The following is a 23,325-nucleotide window of genomic DNA, read 5'->3' as shown; positions in this document are numbered from 1 at the left end:
TTTATACACTCGCATTGTATGTTATTATTCATCACATAATATATGCACGCATATCGCCTTCACTTTTGTACGTGTTTCGCAACATCTTATAAGTGAAATTTTGCACATATAGAGCCTCCAGGTGATTTCGTTATACGTACATTTTGGTTGTCTGGGACAGCTCTGCTTAGGTCGAAGGGATAGCAGTGCATGATAAAAACCCCTCTAAACAAGCTCCAAAAACTGGGGGACACTATTGCTTTTGAATGTTTGGGGCTAGGTATGGGGTTTGTTTATCGTGTCAGTAAAATAAAACACCTACCTAATGGTAAACAAGAGAGAAAAGAGAATTTTATCATCGTTCTCTCATTGGGGCTCTTGTTCGCTGCTGTTATTTTTAAAACTTGTTACACATTGCGATACATTGCCAATGATGGACCGCCACAGATGGGATGTTTCTCTTCGCTTAGGGGCGGTCCATTTATTACGTAAGACAATTTTTGGGATTTTTCAACACCCCCTCCCCCCATGGTAAGACTTTTTGTATGAAAATAAATAATAAATTGTATGGCGCGTAAGAAATCTCAAACCCCCTCTCCCCCTGTAAACCCTTACGTAATTAATGGACGGCCCCTTACTTTGATCGAGCTTCAGCAATACATGTACTAGAGAAATACCTATGCGAAATCCTTCAATTTTTGTATTTATATTGGCCATTCAAGTGGTGTGGTTTTCACCAGATTCGGCGGATGGTGCTATGCCACGTGCAAATGTTCTGTGTAAATATATTTTTCAAAGTGATTAAAGTGTTTTTTTTACTTTTATTCGATTTGCTTGCGTTTTGGTCGAGAGTGCTCTGTGATGACTTCAGCAATTGAATTCGTTTCGCGCGAATTTGTGCGAATGCTAAAGGTTGCCCATCCAAGTGGTCAGATGTATTCCTTCTTTGAATATTGACGTTTCTAACTAATGATTCGAATTCCTTCAACGATTTCAAACCAGCTATAAATTTCCTTCCAATTACCGAAATTTTAAAATTAACTATTGCAAATTGATTTCTTAATTAAGTGTGCATGTAAAAATCGAACCGTTGTGTAAATGTAACCTTTCCATTAACGATTATTCATAAATGTAGATTAATTTATTGGAATGACAATTAAGTGATCCCATCCGATCATCGGATTCGTAACTCGAGGGGCAAAGAGGGAATTGTAAGACAACAAACAAAGATAGCAGATCAAACAAAAATGACACGAATAAGTATTACACATTCGAAGGGGAAGAAAGCGTACAATACAATATTATACATATATTTTTATACAAATATCTATACTTTATCGCGTATATTTTGTAAGTATATTGTAGTGGCGACACGAAATGAGAGCGGGAGTTCGACTGCAGAGCACAAGAGAGGGGAGTTGTCAACGCAAAAGTGGCTGATAAGGCGTTTTTACTATGATTGTTCGATTTTCTATGAACGCATATTGATTTTTGAACTTATTTAGCTTACTTAAGAAGAACAAATCGATCGTTTCAGTAGCGAGGTACGAGTCGACGATATCAACCCTGAATGGGTTATAAAAAATTTTAAAGCTAAGCGCAACATGACGAATCGCGAAGAGAAAAGAGAGTTTTAGGGTGTTATGAAACGAAAACCGCGCAAGTGTCAAGAAATATGAGTTATAACGAATCCAAACCAAAGCGACGATATACGTTCGAATTCGGCTAGAGGCGTACCGGGAAGCGAAATTCAAAAACAATATTTTTAGGGGTTTTACTGATTTATTGAGCAAGTGTAACCTGTAAGGTAAACCCAAAATAATATATACGATAAATTTGTGCTTTTTCTTACAGATTTTGATGGATTTCTCTATTGTTTCTTTTCGATAGTCGACCAGTGATGACAGCCATCTTTTTTTAGGGATTGAAAACAATTTATTTAACATTCCGTGGTTTTGTGCCAACTTTCAACGTAGGTTGGAAAGCATATTTGATGCAGCATTTAAATGCAATTTAAAATGTTTGGCCTTAGGTAAAATGTTGTGATTTTTTTTTAAGTTAAAAGCGTTTAAAAGTAAGTTGATTTGATCGATGATGTCAAAAGATGCGGATTCATTCAACATCAAACACGTTTTCAACGATAATTTTCACATGTATTGGAGCGAATTTTATTCCATTAGGTATGTTCAAAACATAACAATTTGACTAGTTCCAAAACAACTAACAACGAATAAATATGATTTTGAGCTAAATAAATAACTTAATGAGTAACCAATTTTTCCTACGTTCACCAAAGCAGTTTTAGAAACTGATAGCTATTCGTTCCTATTTTTGGGTTTTGAATACGTATAATATCTAGTTGTGATACTTTTGATTATTTTTATCGTTTCAAAGTATTGCACACATGGCAAGGAACACGGACGGTAGAATAAATACGGGGAAGTTGCTAGATGATGAAGAGATGGCAAGAGTGATATTTAGAGCCAAAATACTTAGACATTTTGCTTCATTTCCTGTTTGAGACAGTGCTTGAAAGCTTCCCATCCTTCGGATTTCACGTTCGACTGAAAAGGAGAGTAAAATTGAATTAACTATGAGAGTTGGGTAGTTTGAGGTTTGTTTATAGCAATGGTTTAAATAGGACAAATATCCATAGATTCTTACCTTTTTGTAGGACTTTTATATACAACTGCTAGATTGATTAGACATACAACGTATTCTGTTAAGACAAACATAAAGCTTCGAAAAAAAGTGCTTAAATTTTGAATGTTGAACTGAAAGGCAGATTTAGATGATGGTTCAATAAAACATTCTGGCTAAACTAAAGTTGAAGGCTTATATGGAATATATGTCTACTTGCGATAAAGCTTTTGCGACACTATTTTTTTTTATTATGTACAAGCCTAATTTATTTTTTTTAAATAATGTTGAAACAACAGATTTTATCACAAGCAGGCTTCAAATTTCGTTTAGCGCACAACACGTTTGAGGATGGATAATTGTTTCTAATTGAGAAGCCAATGAATTGTTGCGGTTTTTGTTTATTTAGAATAGCACAGTCGTTAGCGTTAAAACATATTTTGAAAATACAGATAAAAGAAATGTGATTCAGTTTAGCTACATCTAGGTACAATATTCATTGCTAATACATACACATAGACTAATAAAGTATCACTGGAATTGTGACAGGGAAGCGACATTCAAACTACTTACCATTGCTTAAGGGATCCTTTCGACGAAGAGTGGAGGACAGATTGTTTGAGTAGAAAAAATTTTGGATTTTCATTGAATCGCCTTATGGGGGTACATAAGTACATTTGTTTTTGAATTTCAGTATGTCATTCTGTTTCTCAGATTGTTTCTGCTGACGGAAATTTTGATACTTTATAAAGTAACAAGAGGATACATTGTCTTGAAAAAAAAATCTGTTGAATCTACAAAAACTTCCTTTCTAGAAAGCGAATTTTAAAACTTTCGTTAAGTGTGGCAAACACGGATGAAAAGTATCGTTTCTTTCTAAGGGTATTAATTTGAGATGAGCAATCAATTCTATGCTTTGGGCAAAATGTTCATTGTTTAAATTGAGGAATCGAAGAATGTCGCCACGATCAGTAATTCAAAATTTGAAGGATTTAGGCCAGAAATCTTAAACTTTATTAGAAGAAACAAGGTTTCATCAGAAATCACAGTCTTCGTGGTTTGACCAACCCCCTGAAGGAAGCGCTAATTCTTGAAGCCATCCACTGTATGTGTGGCGCTAGTGCTGAGTAAACAATTTTAGGCTTTGTCCTCCTCAAACCCCGCGCGGTAGCAACAAATATCGCATGAGAACAAAAATAACACTGTTGCTAATCTTTTATCATTGCGCCTAATAAAATGTGGCTAAATTTTCTTGGGACTACAGAAAACTGGATAAAATTATACGTACATAACACCAGAATGATAAGTTAAATATAAATGTTGCATTCGAAAACGAGTGTGTTTCGTGCTTAAATCGATATTTTTGACGAGATGTCAAATCAGTATCTTTAGCACAATTTTTTTGGCTTCACTCCAGTTATTCGTGGATGACAGCTGTTTCAGTCCTGTGGTTTTGACGGAAATACTTGAATATCGCGAATTACTTCTCAGACATCTTGAAGATATACGGCACACATTTTTCACTTCCGGCGAAGAAAACTGTACGTTCCATCAAGATCGTCTTGAAAGGTCTCTCGAGTGAAGAAAAATCTTTTGAGTATATAAAAAGAACAACTTTCCTTCTGGATAGAAAGATATATATTTTTTAAGAGATTTGATTTGCTCATATATTCTCGGCCTAGATAGCCGTAGCGATAAACGCGCAGCTATTCAGCAAGACCAAGCTGAGGGTCGTGGGTTCGAATCCCACCGGTCGAGGATCTTTTCGGGTTGAAAATTTTCTCGACTTCCCAGGGCATCAAGTATCTTCGTACCTGCCACACGATATACGCATGCAAAAATGGTCATTGGCATAGTAAGCTCTCAGTTAATAACTGTGGAAGTGCTCATAAGAACACTAAGCTGAGAAGCAGGCTCTGTCCCAGTGGGGACGTAACGCCAGAAAGAAGAAGATATATTCTCGGCTCCAAGCTATCAAAAGGAGATAGAAAATTTAATCTGGTAATTGCTTTTCACTTTTCTCAAGACTTTTTTAAATTTTATTTCATGAAAAATCGATTACATAAACTGCTAACGCTCAATGTAGTACTGATTTTGTTGAAATTTGTTTGACAATATTTGAATTCCAAAGAATAACATGACAAAAAGTTGTAAAATAGTGATCAATTTGCTCCCGGATTACGGTACTTGAACAGAATTTAAAACTTTTCGTTTATGGTTATGATTGTCTGGATGGAACTTGTGATGGAGTTGCTATCATTATTAGTAAGCGTAAGTAGCATCAACTTTTTTCTTTATTTGATACCGAATTTTTTGGAACTTAGAGTGGTTCTGTTGAAACACAACTTGGCAAATTAAATTTCATAGCTGCCTGTTTAGCAAGTTCATCGGTTATGCGGAAATTGACTCACAACAAGTCTATTCATTGGTGACCTTAATGCCAAATATCATGGCTTGTGGAACCATTCTCCACTGGTCGGATTTTATTCGACGAATGCTTTTTAAAACACAGTCAAATCTCCCTCACTTGATATTTCGTATCTCGATATCGAGTTAGAGAACCATAGTGAAAAATAGTTTTCATGACTAACTTGATGGTCCCTTAAATCGCAGGTGCACTGATTTTGTGTTCTGCAATTCGATACCTCCCTTACTCGATGGTCCATTCAATATCGAGTTCTGGAGAGTTGATTGTATTTATCAATTCAATATCTTGATAGCCTTATGGTCGATGTTCTAATAGCCGGTCAACTTAGGGACAAATGCTTGTACAAAAACGAATGATAAAACTAACGGTATTATTTTTAAGTCATTTAAAGCTTTTTATCTTCTTCTTTCTGGCGTTACGTCCCAACTGGGACAAAGCCTGCTTCTCAGATTAGTGTTCTTATGAGCACTTCCACAGTTATTAACTGAGAGCTTTCTTTGCCGATTGACCATTTTTGCATGTGTATATCGTATGGCAGGTACGAAGATACTTGATGCCCTGGGAATCGAGAAAATTTCCTTTACGAAAAGATCCTCGACCAGCGGGATTTGAACCCACGACCCTCAGCATGGTCATGCTGAATAGCTGCGCGTTTACCGCTACGGCTATCTGGGCCCCTTGACATCTTTTTATCTTGTTTTTGTTGAAAAAATATGAAAACTACGGATTTGTTTTATTTAATATTACTTGAGCTGCTGTAGGAATACACGTGCTTATAATTGTTATATTTCCAATTTTGGTTCTCATAGTAGCATTAGCTTCGCGGCGCAGGAGAAACTCGAATTAAAATGGTGTTTTTTCATAGCTTTCATATTTTACCTAGGAAAAATAAATCAAAGGCTATTAATTGATGTAAAAGCATCTTTTATTTTTTTAGTTATAGACATAATGGTTCCCTATTTCACCATACGTGATAATTTTAATGTTCTCAAATTTTTGATCATTTTGTGTGATTAGGTAGTATGATATTATATCTATCTTAATATTTATACATTCAAAACTATTCAATATGTGAGAGCTTCCGAAAATTCACGAATGATAAACTTTGGTTGGATGACAAAACGTCGAACTCCAAAGCGTCGGAAGGCCAAAACGTCGAAGAGACAAAATGTCGCAAGGAAAGAAATGGAAGAAAACGAGAATTACTTGAAAGAATGATTATCTTTTGAAAGAATAAATAATTTGCTATGTGTCAAACGTTATTCAAAGTATATTTAATCGACCAATGTGGAAAACAGATATCTTGAAAACAATTGCACATCGGTGTAGAAAAATGACTACTTTTGATATTTTGTCCTTTCGACGTTTTGTCCCTTTCGAGGTTTTGAGAACCGACGTTTTGTCTTTCGGCATTTTGTCCCTAAACCACCCAAAGTTACATCCACTCTACTTGATATTCGTTTTCTTGGAACTATTACTATTGCTTTGGTCGTCAACCTTTCACGTATCATTCCCGAGATCCAATGATTAGATCTAATGACCCGATGATTAATGCTTGCTATGTCTTTGATAGATTTTTGCTGAGATCCTCGGCAAAGCCTAAAAATATAACTTACTTATTGATGACAAAATCTTTGATGAATTATTTTTTTTTTGTAAAAATCTTCCGAATATATTTTTAGAATCTGTCGTTAAATTCTTTTAGCTGTTGGCCAATAAACCTGCCAACAACAACAGAGGAAATTTTCAAGAATCATAGGAGATCTTCTGGAATCTGTCAGGATAATGGAAATCATTATTTTTAGCGAAAATCTGCAAAAGATTTATAAGAACTCCGCTAAGAATTTCACCAAAAAACAATTTTAGTACCGAACGTTTAAGTTTAGTTCAGAAAATATGTTTACTCAATTTTCAAGTGTTTTTCGTAAAACTTATTTTTCTAGTTTTTGAGATTTTGAGTTTTTGAGGTTTAAACTCAAATTTAGAGTGTATTTTGTTTTTCGTGCCCTCCCGAAATGTCAGACAAGAACAATCTCAGTAGGGACAACTTCAGTGTTAGCACTTTTAAAAAAGTCAAAATCAAGTGGAAATTTGTCGGCGAAGTGAACGACAAACATGATCAAAAGTGTCAAGCAGGCATTGAAGACGTGAACGAGCTTGATGAGCATGAACTTCAAGCAATCAAAGCCATCATATTCTTTGAGCGAACTGTGCCACTCAATCAAAATCGAGTTAGTGATCATGAGAGATCACAGTTGAAATAAACAATGAGCTTGGCAACTTAGCAACAGTAATCCAACACCAGACTTCGTGTACAGTACATAACGCAAAAAATCTTACCAATATTAGAATAAGCAGAGGTCATCAATCGATATTACTCAGTGCCTTCAATGCAATTGCACCCCATCTTCTTCTGCGCGATGCAAATTTACACGCACAACATAGGGAGCCGGATTGATGGATCTATTGATTCACTTCGGCTGGGGAGATTCCGAAAAACCTCCCAGCCGAAGTGAATGTTTGGCCACAAGATGCATCGTATAGATGAACTTTCTATTGCAAAATTTCAAATAATTCGGCCAAGAAGGTGCTCAAGTACTTCTTTACCCAAATGGACTGCAGTATTCGCCAATTTAACACATTTCCTCTATTGCAACACTAGATCAAGAAAAAAAAACTGAAATGAATTTTAGGCAGTGGTAAACCATCCAACAATACAGTTTTTTCTAACGAATTAATTTTGTCCGCCGCATTCAAGACAATAAACTGATATAATGAGCCCTCAAAAATATCATACTCTGAATCGAAAACATGTTATCTGCCTGTACAATTTTAGAACACTGTTATTCGAGAGAAACATTATTCCTCAATTCACTCCAATTTGGTCAAATAACTGTCGTGATCAGTTGATTTCTGTTGCTGATCTGCGCAGATCACAAAGGGTTTGATCAATGATCGTCAACGCTCAACGAGCTTGGAAAATAACGGCCTACCCCTTAGCTGATCATCAAGTGTGCCTAAAATAGACTGACTTTTGCACATGAGCTGAGCATTTTCAATATCTGGTGTCAAGGTTGAAACATGCAACAGTTCAAATATGATAAAGCCGTTATTTGGGCGGGAAACCTTGTTAAAATATGAGCAAGAATGAGCTCTGTCATGTTATTTCAAAATACTAAGATTTTATTTAAAAAAAAAAATAGGATTTAATGCTGCATTTTTTTTTTAAATGTCAAAAAATTACCAATAGAAAATTAGTTCTATGCGATAAATAGGGTAATTTACACAGTATTTTTCTATCAAAACAAACCAGATGATGCTTTGTTCTGTCAGCTTCCCGCTGACGAGATCAGGGAGTGAAATTATCGGTCGCGGCCATAATCATAAGCCTATCGCTCAAGCCGATATTTCAGAGGAAAGAGACGTGCGATAATATACTACCCGTCCAGCACTGCGAGAGTGTGCTTTCACGAGATCTGCAGCAGCGAATTTATATTATCTCCAGAAACGAGAAGTTGGCTTCCTTCTTTTCTACTCTTGTTTCGCCGTTTTGAGTGTCCTTCGCTTCTGCATGTAGCTTTTATATACCAAATTTCTCTCCCCATTCGTTCAGCTGGTGTGGTCGAATGGTTATAGTGCACGCGCGTTTTGGAAACGTTTTTACTCATGAACATGGGTTCGAACCCCGTCGGTGGCAAACAATTTTGTTATTTCCCTTGTGATAATTATCGCGATAAGTTTAGAGCCGATAAAGTTGGATCAGTGCATATGATCGGATCGATCTTGGCTTTTCGTCAGTACAATGATCAACAATTATAGCAGTTCACGAAATCTGTTTCTTGCAGATAAAGGCGGCAACTAATTTTCGGGTTGCTTGAAAAATGCATATTTTCGTCTCATTTCCGCGATAATTTCATTTACTGGACGAGATGTTCAAAAATGCACACACAATTTCACCAGAGATATCATCAATTCAAATGAACACGCCTCAAAATGCGAGTGATTTGCCTGCAGTTCTTACGGTACGGGCAAGCTGCCGAAGAGAATGAGGCTGCCGACAATAGTCTCACGGACATGAGATGTTCGAAGCGTTGTAAAAACGTTCCCAAAAAGCTTTTAACAGGGTTGTCGGTGTGAATCGACAGAGAATTGAGCAGCGTATAAATGTAAGCAGACAAACACGTAATTTGTCTGCTGATATCCGAAAAATTTTAAAAGAAGCGTGGCATCGGCTTAGACTGCCAATAATACGTAAATTTCTTTAGCATTTTAAATTAAATCGTTGGAAAAAAAGCTTCTAAAGCACTACTTTTTAGTTTGCCCGTATAGCCCTAACTGAAACTCATACATAGCAGATTTCAACTATTTTTTGTCAGTATACTCGTACACATGTCTAGCTCCTAAAAGTGGCCAAAAGAACTCGGGAAAGTTCCTGTGGCCAGAGTTATTTCGGTGGGTCACTGGGTCTGGTTAGGTAAAGTGGGTGCTGATGTGTGCCCCTGGAGGTAGGCAAATTTCAAGTCACAGAAAACTCCGGATATTTTGTTATAATCTGTTTGTTTAAACAAGTTAAAGTGACATACATCATGTGATTTCTATCATACAAGATTCAAAAGGACGTAAATCAAAATTCTGACTAAGGTTTTTTTTTTTAAATTCGGCCCAAAGGTGCAGAATAACGTTAGGAATCAACTGCCGACTGCCGTTTGGATGGTATATTTTATTTGATAATAATGGTAATTGAAGCACCGTGTGTGGGTGCATGACATTTTGTATCCATCTGACGAAACACATTTTTGACTCTCTTTTTGATCAAATGTCACGGACAAACAAAGTTAAAAAGAGCTTTACTAATATATTTGACATATTTTTGATACTATTGCTTATCAAACGGAACAAACCTGAAGTGTGTAAATTCATTGGTTTTAAAGTTATCATAGTTTGAATTTTCCAAGTTTAGTTAGCGACAGTCCGGAGATGGATGAACGCTATTTCAAAGTTTCATATTATTGTGTATCATACAAATTGTTAGTAACATTGAGTCAACATTGAGTACAATACTATTCTTCTGTTTTGTTACATATGCGGACTAAATCAAGTTTGTTTGACCCAATGTCACCCCCATGATGGAATGTAAATGGCTAAATTTTAATACACTTATTGATCAGTGAAAAATAAACGATTTCTACTTATTTTCTACATTTGCAAATGATTACTTTTAAACGTATCCCTATACTTTGAAGAATACTTCAATTCAAATTACGAGAGTTCTACAAGATTCAACTTGGACATGTGTTTTGCTGCTTTCAAATCTACAAGACTAAAAGAATTATATCCAGTACTGATGGCTTCCTTCTTGAAGATAGAGCTAGTGCTGGTGTATATTCTCGTAACTTTACGTTGCATCAGTTTTACGCACTTGGTAAACACTGCACAGTTTTTCAGGCAAAATGTTTGTTCCTATGAGTAGAGTGCATTCAGTGTAGGGTAAAAGAATATAGTCTCGTTAAGATAGTCAGGTTACTATTAAAGCTCTTGTTTTGTCCAACTGAAGTTGGAAGTTAGTCATGTATTGCCGAACTTAAAATGGGGAACTGTATTCCATTAACTATCAACTTTGTATGGGTACCTGACCATACCTGCTGCAAATTAGTTGGAAAATGACTTCATTGGCCTTGAGCCAGCTATTACAATTCCAAAGTGCTGGGCAACGCAGTACCTATTATTAATACTGGAATATTTTAGATGCCAGCTTCCTGTCCAACTCCACTCTTCGTCGATTAGATCGTGTTAAAAATATGGCCTAGCACATTAAACAAAGGGAAAGAAACACATAAACCTAAACCTACAACACCGAGTGGCCGTCGCATCGAGTGGTTGGTGTCACCGGTGGTAGTTCCGCTCCGGGACGTAACCATGGTCCGGGTGGAAGTGGAAGTAAATCAAATACCGTCTCAACTGCCGACAGGCACGGGATCGCATCTTCAGTAGATGGCGAAAGCCCGACGCGTGCACCGTTTCCTTGTCGATCTCGTCCAGATAGTCTTCGACCAGAAAGTTGTGGTGACTTACTTTGAATCCCCGGTGCAGACGGTCCTTCATGATGGCGATGAATTCCTTGTACGACAGCAGCCCATCGCCGTCCTCGTCGAAGATGGCGAAGACCGTGTCGATCAGGTGCGAGTTCAGCTCCGAACCGGTGCAGATCTTGACGGCGCGGGAGAATTCGTCTGAAACAGAAGTTAACATTTAGTAGGAACTGATGTTAGCAAGTCACTCTTACCTTTCGAAATAGGTTGATCAGCAAGAGTATACATTCTCATGGCAATAGAAAAATCATCCAAGTTGTTCAGAAATTGGCAGAACTGACGAAATTCGTCAAACGAAACTCCCTTTTCCTTGGCTTCTCTGTCCAGCAGACGATCCAAGTAGTTGTCGTATTCGTCAGTATCCTAAAAATGAATTTCGATGAACGCAAATACATTAAACTACCAAATTTAGCCACTTACCAAATAAGTATATCTCAGCAGAATCTTCGCAAAATCAACCTCCGAGATGCGTTCGTGACCCTTGGAAAACTCGCAAAATTCCAGTTCCAGAACTTCGGTCTGAAGGTTCTTCATGAAGTTGTAGAAGCCATCGTACTGCAGATCCTGGTTGCCCTTCTTGCCGAAGAAGTGAACCTGCAGCGTAGTATCAACCTTGTGCTTCCTCTGAAGACCTTGCTCGTCGTCGACGTAATCATCCTGAGGAAATTGAGTGTGTTACAAAAATATTCTGCACCATGCTTAAATCCAATGTCTTACATTTTCTCCGGCTTCTTCTCCTTCCTTGCTTTCGATGCCACGCTTACCCTTCCAGGCAAAGCTGAATATTTTCTCCATCTGGGATGATGAAAATCCATTGACAGAGTTGCAACAATGAACGAAATAAAAAAATAGAGTAGAGGAATCATTAAATACATATAGTTTCGATTGATGCGCGTCGTCACGTAGATGAAACATTGATTGCTCAACGAATGCAACACTAGACCCATAACCCTAAACCGTTAATCCCAAATATGCCGACAAGCTGACTAAACACGATGCGATCCACGATGCACGTGTTGTGCAGTTTTTTTTATCTGTAAAATGGAGCATGACAAAACAGAAACCAGCACCAACGTTTGCAATAAATGTGCTTGAGATATGAGAAACCGGATTGAAACTTGTGTATTTTGTGTACTGTAATTGTTAGTTAGTGGTCTAAATATAGGTACATATTGGAACTTGTGGAAGTTGAAGAGATGAGTGCTGGCTTTGTACATGCTAAGGTGTGAATTCAAAAATTTGGTCAACGTTGAGTCAGTTTTAACTTAGATATTTTTGAATTTTCACAGTCCAAACAAATTATCTGATTTTTTTTTGCTAAAAATGTATCTGATGTGGACTGACTTACCGTCGAAATGCCATGTAGTGTGTAATGTTATTGCAGTTTTTGAACATTACTCAACATATGGATGAGCGATTGATTTTTTTTTACTTTTTATATCCGAATACATATAATACACATAGTTGTCCTATTCCTATGCATTTCATCATAAAACGAAAGTATTTTAGCCCCTTAATATCTAAATTCACACAGTCAGGTCGATTTTTATGAAGTCCCAATTTCAACCAATCTTGAACACCTTTTTTGGAATCTAGTCTAGAAAACCGAAACGTCGCCAGAACATAAGGTCGAAAGGACAAAAGGTCTTAGAGGAAACAAAGAAGGGACAGAAAAATCGAAAACCTTTTTTCAAAGGAAATGTTCAACCTTTTGTCTTTAGACAATTTGTTCTTTCAACTTTTTATATTCGACCTTTTGGTTGCTGAACCTCTCTCAGGATGAAACTGAGAGTGCACTCTCAGGATGAAACTGAAAAATTGGGAAATGTCCATGGTAGAATCCAATTGGAACGCCACGGATACATCCAAGCAAGCGAAAAGATTCATAAAACCCAGTCTAGCTAAAGCCCGGGCTATACTGAATCTTAATAAAGGAAATCTTAGGGTAATAACTGGCCTGATGACCGGTCACTGCCCAAGTAGGTATCATCTTAAAAATATAGGAAAAATACAATCCTCTGAGTGTCGTTTTTGTCAAGCTGAAGACGAAACTGCTGAGCATTTACTCTGCAACTGCGGAGCATTGCTTAATCAAAGAACGTTAACATTTGGAAAAGGGTTATTAGAGCCCTTGGAAATTTGGCAAGGTAGTCCTAATAGGGTAATAGACTTTATAAAACGAGTTGTGCCCAGTTGGGACAGTGTGACACATCAACCAATGTCTATCACATCTCAATTGTGAAAGGATATTTGATGAGCACCAAATAAAATATGGGTCATACCACAATATTCCTAAATAATGGAAGCAGTGGTTAAAAGGCTCTACAGATGAGGGAAAAAAAAAAAAAAAGATCTACTTCTGCCCTTCCATGATTCACTTCAGCATGAGGAGTTTTTCTCGACCGTATTGTTTGAAATTTCGCGATAGGAAGCTTTTCAGTACGCTGCACATTGTGACTAAATATGCACTGGGGACGGACCTGGTGTAGTGGTTCTAACACACGCCTCTCACGCTTAGTACATGGGATCGAATCTTATCCCAGAGATAGTCACTTGTGACGCAAAAAGTTCTACTGACAACTTCCTTAGAAAAGGAAGTAAAGCCGTTGCTGCCCTGAACTGCCCAGGGCTGAAAATCTCGTTGATGAATAAAAAAATCTTAAATAGGGTCCTAAAGCCCTGTCCCGATTTTAGTGCCAAACGCTTAAGTTTAGGCCAAAAACACATGTTTACTCAATTTTCCAATGTTTTCCGTTGGTTTAAGTCTGAAAAACATGTTTTTAGGTTTTTTTTTAGATTTTGTCACACTCTTTGGCTTAAACTCAAATTTTGGGAGAATTTTGTTTTCCGTGTCCCTTCTAAAATGTCAGATAGAAACAACCCCAGTGTTAAAACTAAAACCCCTGTGGTGTGTTTGTCGACTAAGCGAACGTCAAACATGATCTCAAGTGTCAAGGTTCATTTATGGACCCAATTTTAAAATTAATGTTTAAACATGATATAGCCGTTATTTGAGCGGGAAAAATTGCTAAAGTAGTTGAAGTAACATGCTCTTTCGTGTTGTTGAATAAAAACAAGATTTTATCAAACATTTTAGGACCCAATTGACGCTTATATTGAGCTGTTCGGTAATCCAATCCGCATGGTTATTAAATTAATTAACTCATTACGCGTGGTAAAGATGGACAAATTATGGATGAAATTATGAAAAAAATCCACGTGCTCGGCTGGGATTTGAACCCAGGACACTTGTATGCTAGACGAGCGCTTTACCAACTAAGCTACCGAGCCACTTGGTGACCCAATAACTGAGTTGGAAGCGATGTAGATACGATAGGCAAACAGTTTCAACACTAAATAAATCGCACTCGCTCTTCTCGCGTGTGTGGTTAACATGAGATGGATGGATATGGGTTATGAAAGGGGTCCGCGTGGTCCGTAGAGATTTGAATTCTAAACTTGTAGCTTGTGAGGAGTGGAAATTGAACTCAAAATTTTCAACACAGATCCTCTAACGATTCGAGTGAGAGTGTAAAAAAATGCGAGGAATATTTCAGGTTCTCTCTATCTCTTGTGGCGATGCTTACCTTTACTCACACTTCAAACGAACTCTTGAGTCTGCTGCCCGAACAAGGCAGTCCTCAAAGAGTTGTCAGAGCACCCTTTTTTGATGGAATTTTACTCTGTTGTGTTTTGTGCTGCATCTTCCTCGCTCATTTTTTTGTCGCCTCTCTGCTTGGCATTTTTTCGCTCCCTCGCAAAGAGGCAAAGGCAGCACGCTGCTCTAGAGTATTTCACCGAACTCTAATGATGTTGAGGAGAATTATCAAGTCTGCATATCGGTTAAAATACCAATAATCTTGAATATCCGAAGATTTTTATTGACTATTGGGAAACTAAATGCAGTTCACTAAGCGATATAGGATTTTTTCTCCATTCAAATCTATCATATGACATTCCGATATTTTGAATCAATATATCGATGGTATCGATACTTTGATTCGATAATCGTATCGAATCAAATATCGATACTTCACAATATCGGAACGTCCCTAATTACACATAAAATATTTTTTTGGGAAAAATAATACACATATATATATATATATTATAAAATTCAAGTTATATCTGATGTTTAATGAAAATTTGATTCGAATCAGTCCATAAATAACTGAGATCTAGCTTACCAAAGTTGGTCATTTTGCATGGAAAATCGAACAAGTTGCAAATGTTTTGTCCAATACTGTATTAATCCTGCCGTAGTTATTCTTAACTGCCAGGAATAAAATACGGTTCTGTACAATCTCTAGAAAATCTTTAGGGATCCTTATAAATTGCTGGATTTGGGCTATGCATAGTGGGGCGAATGTCCAAAATCCTGAACGTTTTGTATAGCGTGTTAATGCGTGCTTTTATCGGTCGGATGAACATTTTCAAATGATATGATGCATTGGGTGACCAGAACATTTAGTTCGTAATCCCGCCACAGGTGGCGTTGCAAATATCAACTTTTTATATGACGATTTTCATATATGGTGACAGAGTTTTAAATCATATAATTTGAAAAAGGTTTGTTGAATACACTAACTCTTCGTCTGGTCACCCTACTGAATTACAAAAAAAAAACATAAAAGGACCTCAAAATAATGTTTTATTCCAAAATTTTTAAAAGTTGAATGTTTTGTTGGAAACAAAGATCTACAAAATGAAGTGAATAGTCAAAACACTCAAATTTGTAGAAGTGAATTGGCGTATTAGAACGCTAACATGAAAAAAATTGTCAAATTTTAGTGAAAAAGGAAATTTTTCATAGTTTTGTTTTTATCAGAGAATGGATGCTGATAAATCCTCTCTGGGTTCAAATTACATTATGATCAATTGTATATTCTAACTGCTTCATCTGTATCCAAACAACGAAACCTGTATACCATGGGCTACCATTTTAAACAAAGCCTTGGCCTGATCTACTTTTTTAGGAATTTCTTCAGGAATTAATTCAAGTGTCAACCAGAAATTCCTCCGAGGATTACTGAAGGAATTTATCTATCGATTCCTTCTGGAATTTCTTCCAGTATTTCTTGCAGGGAATTTTCCAAAGGAATCCACCAAGAATAACCTTAGAGAATCTTTCAGAGATCGCTTTAAAAGTTTTTCCAGAGATATATTTAGGAATTTCTCCAGAGAATTCTGTGAGAGTTTTTCCAGTGATTTCTTCGGTTATTCCTCCAAAAATTTCTTAAGAAATTGCTTTATGAATTTTTCCACAAAATTTAAAAAAAAAAAATTCCAGGTTTTACTTAAGGCGAAGTAGGCCGTCATTGAAATTTGTACGCGTTGTTGATTATTGTTGCTAATTCATCTCACAATTTCGAATCAGAGAAAATCATTTGGTTTTGCACTGACACGGTTGAAAAAGTTTCAACATACTTTATGCATGTTATCGCGAACAGTGATACTTTTTCAAGTCATTATAAACTATCAAGACTGAATTTTATCACTTTGAAATGCAAGCTGAAAAGTCATCATTGTTGCCAAAACGAGAAGGATTACAACTTGAAAGCATTCAGAGAAATTGTTTGTTTAAGCATCTGAGTAAATGTCAGTTGAATTCCTGGAGAAATTATCTTTTGGAATTTTCTAAAAGCTTCCTGATGGAATACCTAGAGTAGAAAAATGAAGAATTTCTAGTTCGATCCTTCGCAGAATTCCTGGTAGATTCTCTCGCGGAAATATTGGTGGTTTTTCTGAAAAATTGTGGACTCTTCGAATTTTTTTCCATTAATTCCGTGGAGGAATTCCTGATAAACTTGAATAAATTCTAAGAAGGGAAATCCTGGTAAGATCTTTGAAGGTTTTTCTGGTGGAACTTCTGGCGAAAATCTGGTGGTAATTCTGACGAAACTCTGATGATATTCCCTTTTGTAACCCAGGAAGAAATCTTGGTGAAATTCCTTAAAAAACTCCTCTCTAGAAACCTTATGCTGAAATAATAAGAGAAACTAATGGTGAACTCTCTGAATGAATTACTCGAGAAATCTTCATAGGAAGTTGTGGTTGAATCCCTTGAGGAATTCCTTGTGGGTGGAATCCTCAAAGAATTTTTTTCCAGAATTTTTTGGAAGAACCTCTGGAGGAATTTTTGAATTCCTGGTAAAATCATCGGAAAAGTATTAGTGGAGTCTTCAGAATAATTTCTAGTGGAATCCCTGTGAGAAAAGCTAAAATCTTCGGAGGTTTTCTTGATGGAAATTTTGGAGAATAACCTGGGGAAATTCTAGATGGAGGAACCTTTGGTGGAATCCTTAGAGTAATCCCTGGAGGATTTATGTAGTTGATTTAGTTGAAATCCTTAGAGAAATCCTAGCAGAATTTTTAAGGAATTTCTGGTGGAAATCTTGAAGAAACCTGAAGGAATTCTTGGTGGATTCGCTAAAAGAATTCCTTTTTTGAATCCCAGGAGGAATTCCTGATAAAATCCTTGGAGGAAATACTGGTAGATTCCATAATTGCTGGAAATATACTTATATATATAAAAAAAGAATAAAAAAAATCCATGGAGGAATTCTTGATAACCCTCATAAATCCTTGGAGATATATAGGAAGAATCCCTTAAAAATTCTGGGAGGAATCGCTTGCCGTATTCTGGCACTAATTGCATGGGGAATTTTGGAGGCAAATCTTGCAAAAAATCCTATAGAATCCCTTAATACTTCAGTCGTCGCGCTGTTGTATTTTGTACAACACTGATGAAAAATGTCGCTTTCCGTACATAGCGGTAGCGTGGTGGTTCTGACGGGGTCAAACCGCGTGACGACTGGAAGGTTAATAAATTCCGGCATGAATCTGTAGTAAATAACCTAATAGAACCCAGAATAAACCTGGAGGATTCTATAGAAGAATTCCTAATAGAATCCCAGACAAAACATCCTTATGAAATGTTAGAAGTATTCCTAATGAAATTCATGGAAGAACTTCTGATGTAAAAGATAGAGGAACTTCTGATAGCCCAAGAAACCACTATCCCGCTAATTCGCCTTTTTGGGCCTATAGGGCTACCCAAGTAACAATGAAAGCTGAACAGCAAGAGTATTTGCTGAATATTGGCTGATCAATGGTGTACAAGGCTGAACACCATGACAGCTGAACAATAATTTGAAGAAAAGCTTATTAAACACTCTTATTCAGCTGTATACTCAAAGCTGAATATTGAGTTGAACAAACTATTTTTCATCTACAGTTTTAACTTTGTTCAGCCAACCTGAATGATATTGATTAAAGGTTATTTTAAGCTTTAATCAAATCAACAGCCATTGTCGAAAAATTGTTCACCTGTATGTTGATAAAAATATACATACCGAAATATATGCCTACATTGGGTCGAACACTAAATTAATTATTATAAAACTGTTTCATCGAACAACAAAATTTTCACATCCCGAAGCAGACATGCTGTAAACGCACACGGGCCTATCATTTGTCGAAAAAAATCCTGAATCCGGCATCGATGACCTTGTGTAACAACAAAATAGAACACTACACTCGATGACGCAGATTTCTTCGTAACATTTTTAATTAACTGTGCGAAATCGAAATCATTACCAACTTGCGTTGACAACAATTGAATAGCAGAAATTAAAAATTACTTAGGTTTCTATTTTCAAACAAAAATCACAACACACTTTGACAGCTAACTCAAGTGTTTTTGCATAGCGCTGTTATCACTTCTTCAGCCTCAATGCAGCCTTTAAAATAGCCCTTATTCAGACAAAACAATATGTTAGTCCCTTGCTGTTGATGATGTTCACACAGTCTCATGTGGAGCAGATGTCAAGGTAAGTGGTTATAAATCAGCGAATCCCAGTTCAAATCTCAATGGCACATATTTACTAATCTTCATCCTTAAATTCCAGCACTTTTCTATACTATGTGTTTTAAATTGTTAGTTGCGTTGATAAAACCCAAAACTATAAACCTGTAAATACTTTTTCATTTTTTTTTGGTTAATTGTTGAATAATGGATGAATAAGCGATCGTTAAGCTTTCGAAGATTGCCATCTGTTCTAAAAATAGAACTATGATTATTGAAAGAGGCCTGAATAAGCGCATGCTAGACCTTTATTCAGCCTTCTATATAGCTTCAATTAAGCCTTAGGCTGAATAAAATCGCCAGAATTAGATGTTTAACAGCTGAACAACAGTGAATGCAGGCTATGAACAGCTTTTGTTCAAACAAAGGCTGAATTGAATTAGCTATAAAAGCGTTTGAGCAGCTTCAAATTGTTACCTGGGTATTATACGGCTAATATAGGGCATGTCAGCTTCATAATAGAACTATATTAGCAAGGAGAGCGAATTAAAGTGCTATTTGGTTACTTGGGAGAATCCCTAGGAAAACTCTTGATAGAATTACTGTAGGAATTCCAGCTAGAATATTTGAAGGAAAACTCAATGGAAGAGCTCCTGATAAATCACCAGAAGAACTGCTGATTGATATAATTCCTGAAAGAACTCCTGATGGAATCCCTGGAGGAACTTCTTATAAAATCCCTAAAATAAATCCTGATGCAATTTCTTGAGTAACTCCTGATGTAATCTCTGGAAGGAATCCCTTTATCAACTTATGATAGAATCCTTGGAAGAATTCCCAATAATATTCGTGATGGAACTCTTTATGAAATCCCTAGAAGAAATCTCCAGGAACTCGTGATTAGAGAAATTTCAGGTAGAAACTCAGAACGGACTCCTGAAGAAATCCCAGAAGAACTCCGATTGGTATTCCTAGAGGAACTCTTGATGGAATCTCTATGGGGACTCTAGATGGAATCCCTAGATGCACACCTGATGGAATCCCTATAGCAACTCCTGACGAAATTCCTGGAGGAGTTCCAGCTGAAAGGAACTCCTGATGAAATCCCTTGTGGAATTCCAGACGGAATCCCTGAAAGAATTTCTGATTGGATACCTATAAGAACTTCTTATAGAATTCCTAGAAGAACTCTTGATGGAATACCTAGAGGAAGTTCCGATGGAATCCCTAGAGAGACTTCTGAAGGAGGAGAGATTTCAGGTGAAATCTCTGAAGGAACTCCTGATGGAATTTCTCGAGAAACTTCTGACGAAATCACCAGAAAAACTCTTGATGAAATCCCTAGAGGTACTCTTGATGGAATCCCTATAAAAACTCCTGATGGAATCCCTGGGGGAATTCCAGGTAGAATCTCTGAAGGATTTCCTAATGGAATCCCTATAGGAACTCCTTATGAAATCCCTAGAAAAAAATCCTGATAGATTCCTTGAGGCATTCCTGATATAATCTCTGTAGGAATTCCAGGTGGAATCTCAGAAGGAACTCTTGATGGAATCCCTAGAGATATGCCTGATCGAATCCCTAGAGAGACTCCTGATGGAATCCCTGAAGGCACTCCTGATGGAATCCTTAGAAGAACTCCTGATGGAATTCTTCGTGGAAATTATGATAGAATCTTTAGAAGTACTCCCGATTGAATTGCTGATGGAGGATCTTTTGATGGAGTTCCTGGTGGAATCTCTGAAGGAATTCTTGGTGGAATGCTTACAAGAACTGATGGTGGAAACTTTTTATGTTCTCCAGATGGAATCCCTGGAAGAACTACTTAAGGGTTCCCTAAAGTAAGTCCCGATGGATTCCCTTGAGGAACTCTTGATGGAATCCCATGAGGAGAATCTGGTGAAGTTTTCGAAGGAATTTCTAAAGTAATCCTTACAGGAATTCATAGTAAAAACACTGGACAAAATCTTGATTAAATTTCTGGTGGAACTCCTGGTGGAATTGCTGATGAAATCCGTGGAGGAATTCTAGTAAAAATTCCAGATGGAAACCCTGTAGGAATTCCTGGTACAATCCCTTGAGGAAATCACCGTTGAGCTTTTGATGAAATCACAAGTAGAACTATTGGTGGATTCTCTGAAGTTAATTCTGGAGGAATACTTTGAGGATTTTTTTAAAGGATCCCTGGTGGATTTGCTAAAAAAAATCGTTCGAAGATTGTGTGGAAAACGCTAGTGAAATAAATAGGAACAACTCAAGCGTGCACATTAGCTACCTTACTATGGCATCGACGCTGCGTAAATTTACGCATTTTGACTTGTCCCACAAACAGGACGCCGAAGCTCCAATTTGATATGCTGACGCTGGTGTTCGTGCCACATCCATATAGACAGTACGATCAATTCGTCAAACATTTGGCTCCACCCATCTGTGGTTTGAGTTAAATCAAACTCATTCGATTTTGGCTGACCGAATCGCCAACCATCAAATCGGTTCGTCAAGCTACATCATACGCTGTCAAACATAGAGCACCAAGATGAACATCAACCGGAGTCAATGTTGGTCAAACAGTCGTCGGTGGGCTGCATAACGAGTGACCTTTCAGAATCTTATAAGCGGCCGTCCATTAATTACGTAAGGGTTTATGGGGGGAGGGGGGGGGGGGGTTTCAGATTTCTTACGTGCCATACAATTTATTATTTATTTTCATACAAAAAGTCTTACCATGGGGGAGGGGGGGTTGAAAAATGCCAAAAATTGTCTTACGTAATAAATGGACCGCCCCTAAACTAGGATAATATACATACAGGCTCATATAGTTAGGGTCTGAGACGAGACTCGCGAAGACGGTCTTCTTTTTCTGTGATTGCTGAGTTTTTTTCTTATTCCACTTTGTACATACCAATTATGCGCATGCGCATACCAATTATGCGCATGCGCATACCAATTATGCGCATGCTGTTCAAATCCTCACATGAACCTCTCAGCAAAAAATGATAAAGTTTGCATCACATCGAATCATAAATAGCCATTTGAGTGAAATTTCATGCCAGCAAACGTAGCAGACATTAGAAATAATTAATCTTCTGCTTAGATTTATCAGCAACTTTGGAAAAAACTGCTCCGCCGACTGAGGTTTTTAAGAACAGTTTACTTTGAACACAATACTTTTCACTTTTTCAGCCATAAAAACGGTGGGCTGCATTTGACGTTTCGTGAGAGGGGAATCTGGGCTGCATATGACGTTGATATTTTTCCTCTTCGCGAGTCTCTCTCAGGTTAGGGTCTAGTGCTGGGAATGGTAATAGTAGTAGGCTTGAATTTTCGCGAAAATCACGTGGCTCTCCCAGTACAGTAGTTCAAAAACGTGAATCTCATCAAGTAGCCTATATTGGGTGCACGAATTTTCTAAATCATGAGTGTCATTGAAGGCTCTAAATGCGGGAAATGCAGCGGGAAATAGAACATTTTTCTACAGTAGTTTTGGGTTGCCCTTAGCAACGGGTGTTTTGCTATTTTCAAGGCATTTTGCCTACAGCAGCGATGAGCGTGAGTTTCACTGGCTTCGCTGACTGTGATTGACTTTGCTTGGCTACTGTAGAGTGAATTTCAGATTTTTTCCCAACCCTGGGCTGTACCATGTTTTCATTTTAAGGACTATTCAATGTTATCCAAGACCTCCTTTAAGTATAGATCTTCAGATCTACAAGCGATCTTGTGATCTTCTTCTTCTTTTCTGGCGTTACGTTCCAACTGTGAAAAGTCTGCTTCTCAGCTCCACAGTTATTAACTAAGAGCTTTCTTTGTCGATTAACCATTTTGTCGCATTCATCAAAAAATGACTCTTTTTGCATGTGTATATCGTTTGGCAGGTACGAAGATATTTTATGCCCAAGAAAGTCAAGAAAAAATCTTTTATGAACCCACGATCCTCAGCTTGATATTGTGTAACCTGTGGTTACAATTAAGTCATTTCATGTAGTTTTTGTGTTCCGTGTATTTTACATACAAAGTTTTTTCGTGTGTAATTTACTCAATTTTGAGTGTTTTTACTGTGGTGTTTAACGTGACATGAGAGTATGCATGCTATAAAACGTTTGACTTTTACTATGCGCCCTGTTCTCAAGTTGCCCGGAAGAGAAAGCGAGACAGCACCAACACACGGCGCACAGTAAAAGTCAAAAGAACAAAAGAATTTATAGCACGTACAGAGGCTCATTATGCTGATTTGTTTTCATGTTTGTTAATAGTATTAGCCTATGTACGTGCCATAAATTCCTTTGTTCTCTTGACTTTTACTGGGCGCCGTGTGTTGGTGCTGTCTCGCTCTCTCTCACGGGCAACTTGAAAACAGGGCGCACGGTAAAAGTCAAACGTTTTAT

At 37.3% G+C, this 23,325-nt stretch overlaps 1 protein-coding gene across 1 annotated transcript in view; it reads right to left on the bottom strand.

Moving 5' to 3' along the window:
* Positions 1 to 1,898: 1,898 nt before the first annotated feature.
* Positions 1,899 to 23,325, bottom strand: part of LOC5574666 (calcium uptake protein 3, mitochondrial) — a 237,660-nt gene continuing 216,233 nt past the window's right edge. The window contains exons 8-12 of the mRNA XM_021855405.1: positions 11,854 to 11,931; positions 11,557 to 11,793; positions 11,331 to 11,499; positions 11,120 to 11,277; positions 1,899 to 2,543 (exon numbers count right to left, since the gene is read on the bottom strand). Of these exons, the coding sequence (XP_021711097.1) occupies positions 2,472 to 2,543; positions 11,120 to 11,277; positions 11,331 to 11,499; positions 11,557 to 11,793; positions 11,854 to 11,931 (714 nt within the window). The 3' untranslated portion in view covers positions 1,899 to 2,471. The remainder of the gene's footprint in view (positions 2,544 to 11,119; positions 11,278 to 11,330; positions 11,500 to 11,556; positions 11,794 to 11,853; positions 11,932 to 23,325) is intronic.

Source organism: Aedes aegypti, chromosome 3 (assembly GCF_002204515.2).
Source record: "Aedes aegypti strain LVP_AGWG chromosome 3, AaegL5.0 Primary Assembly, whole genome shotgun sequence".
NCBI lineage: Eukaryota > Metazoa > Arthropoda > Insecta > Diptera > Culicidae > Aedes > Aedes aegypti.
The sequence above is the reverse complement of the archived record's forward strand: the minus strand, read 5'-3'. Positions and strand labels throughout refer to the sequence as shown.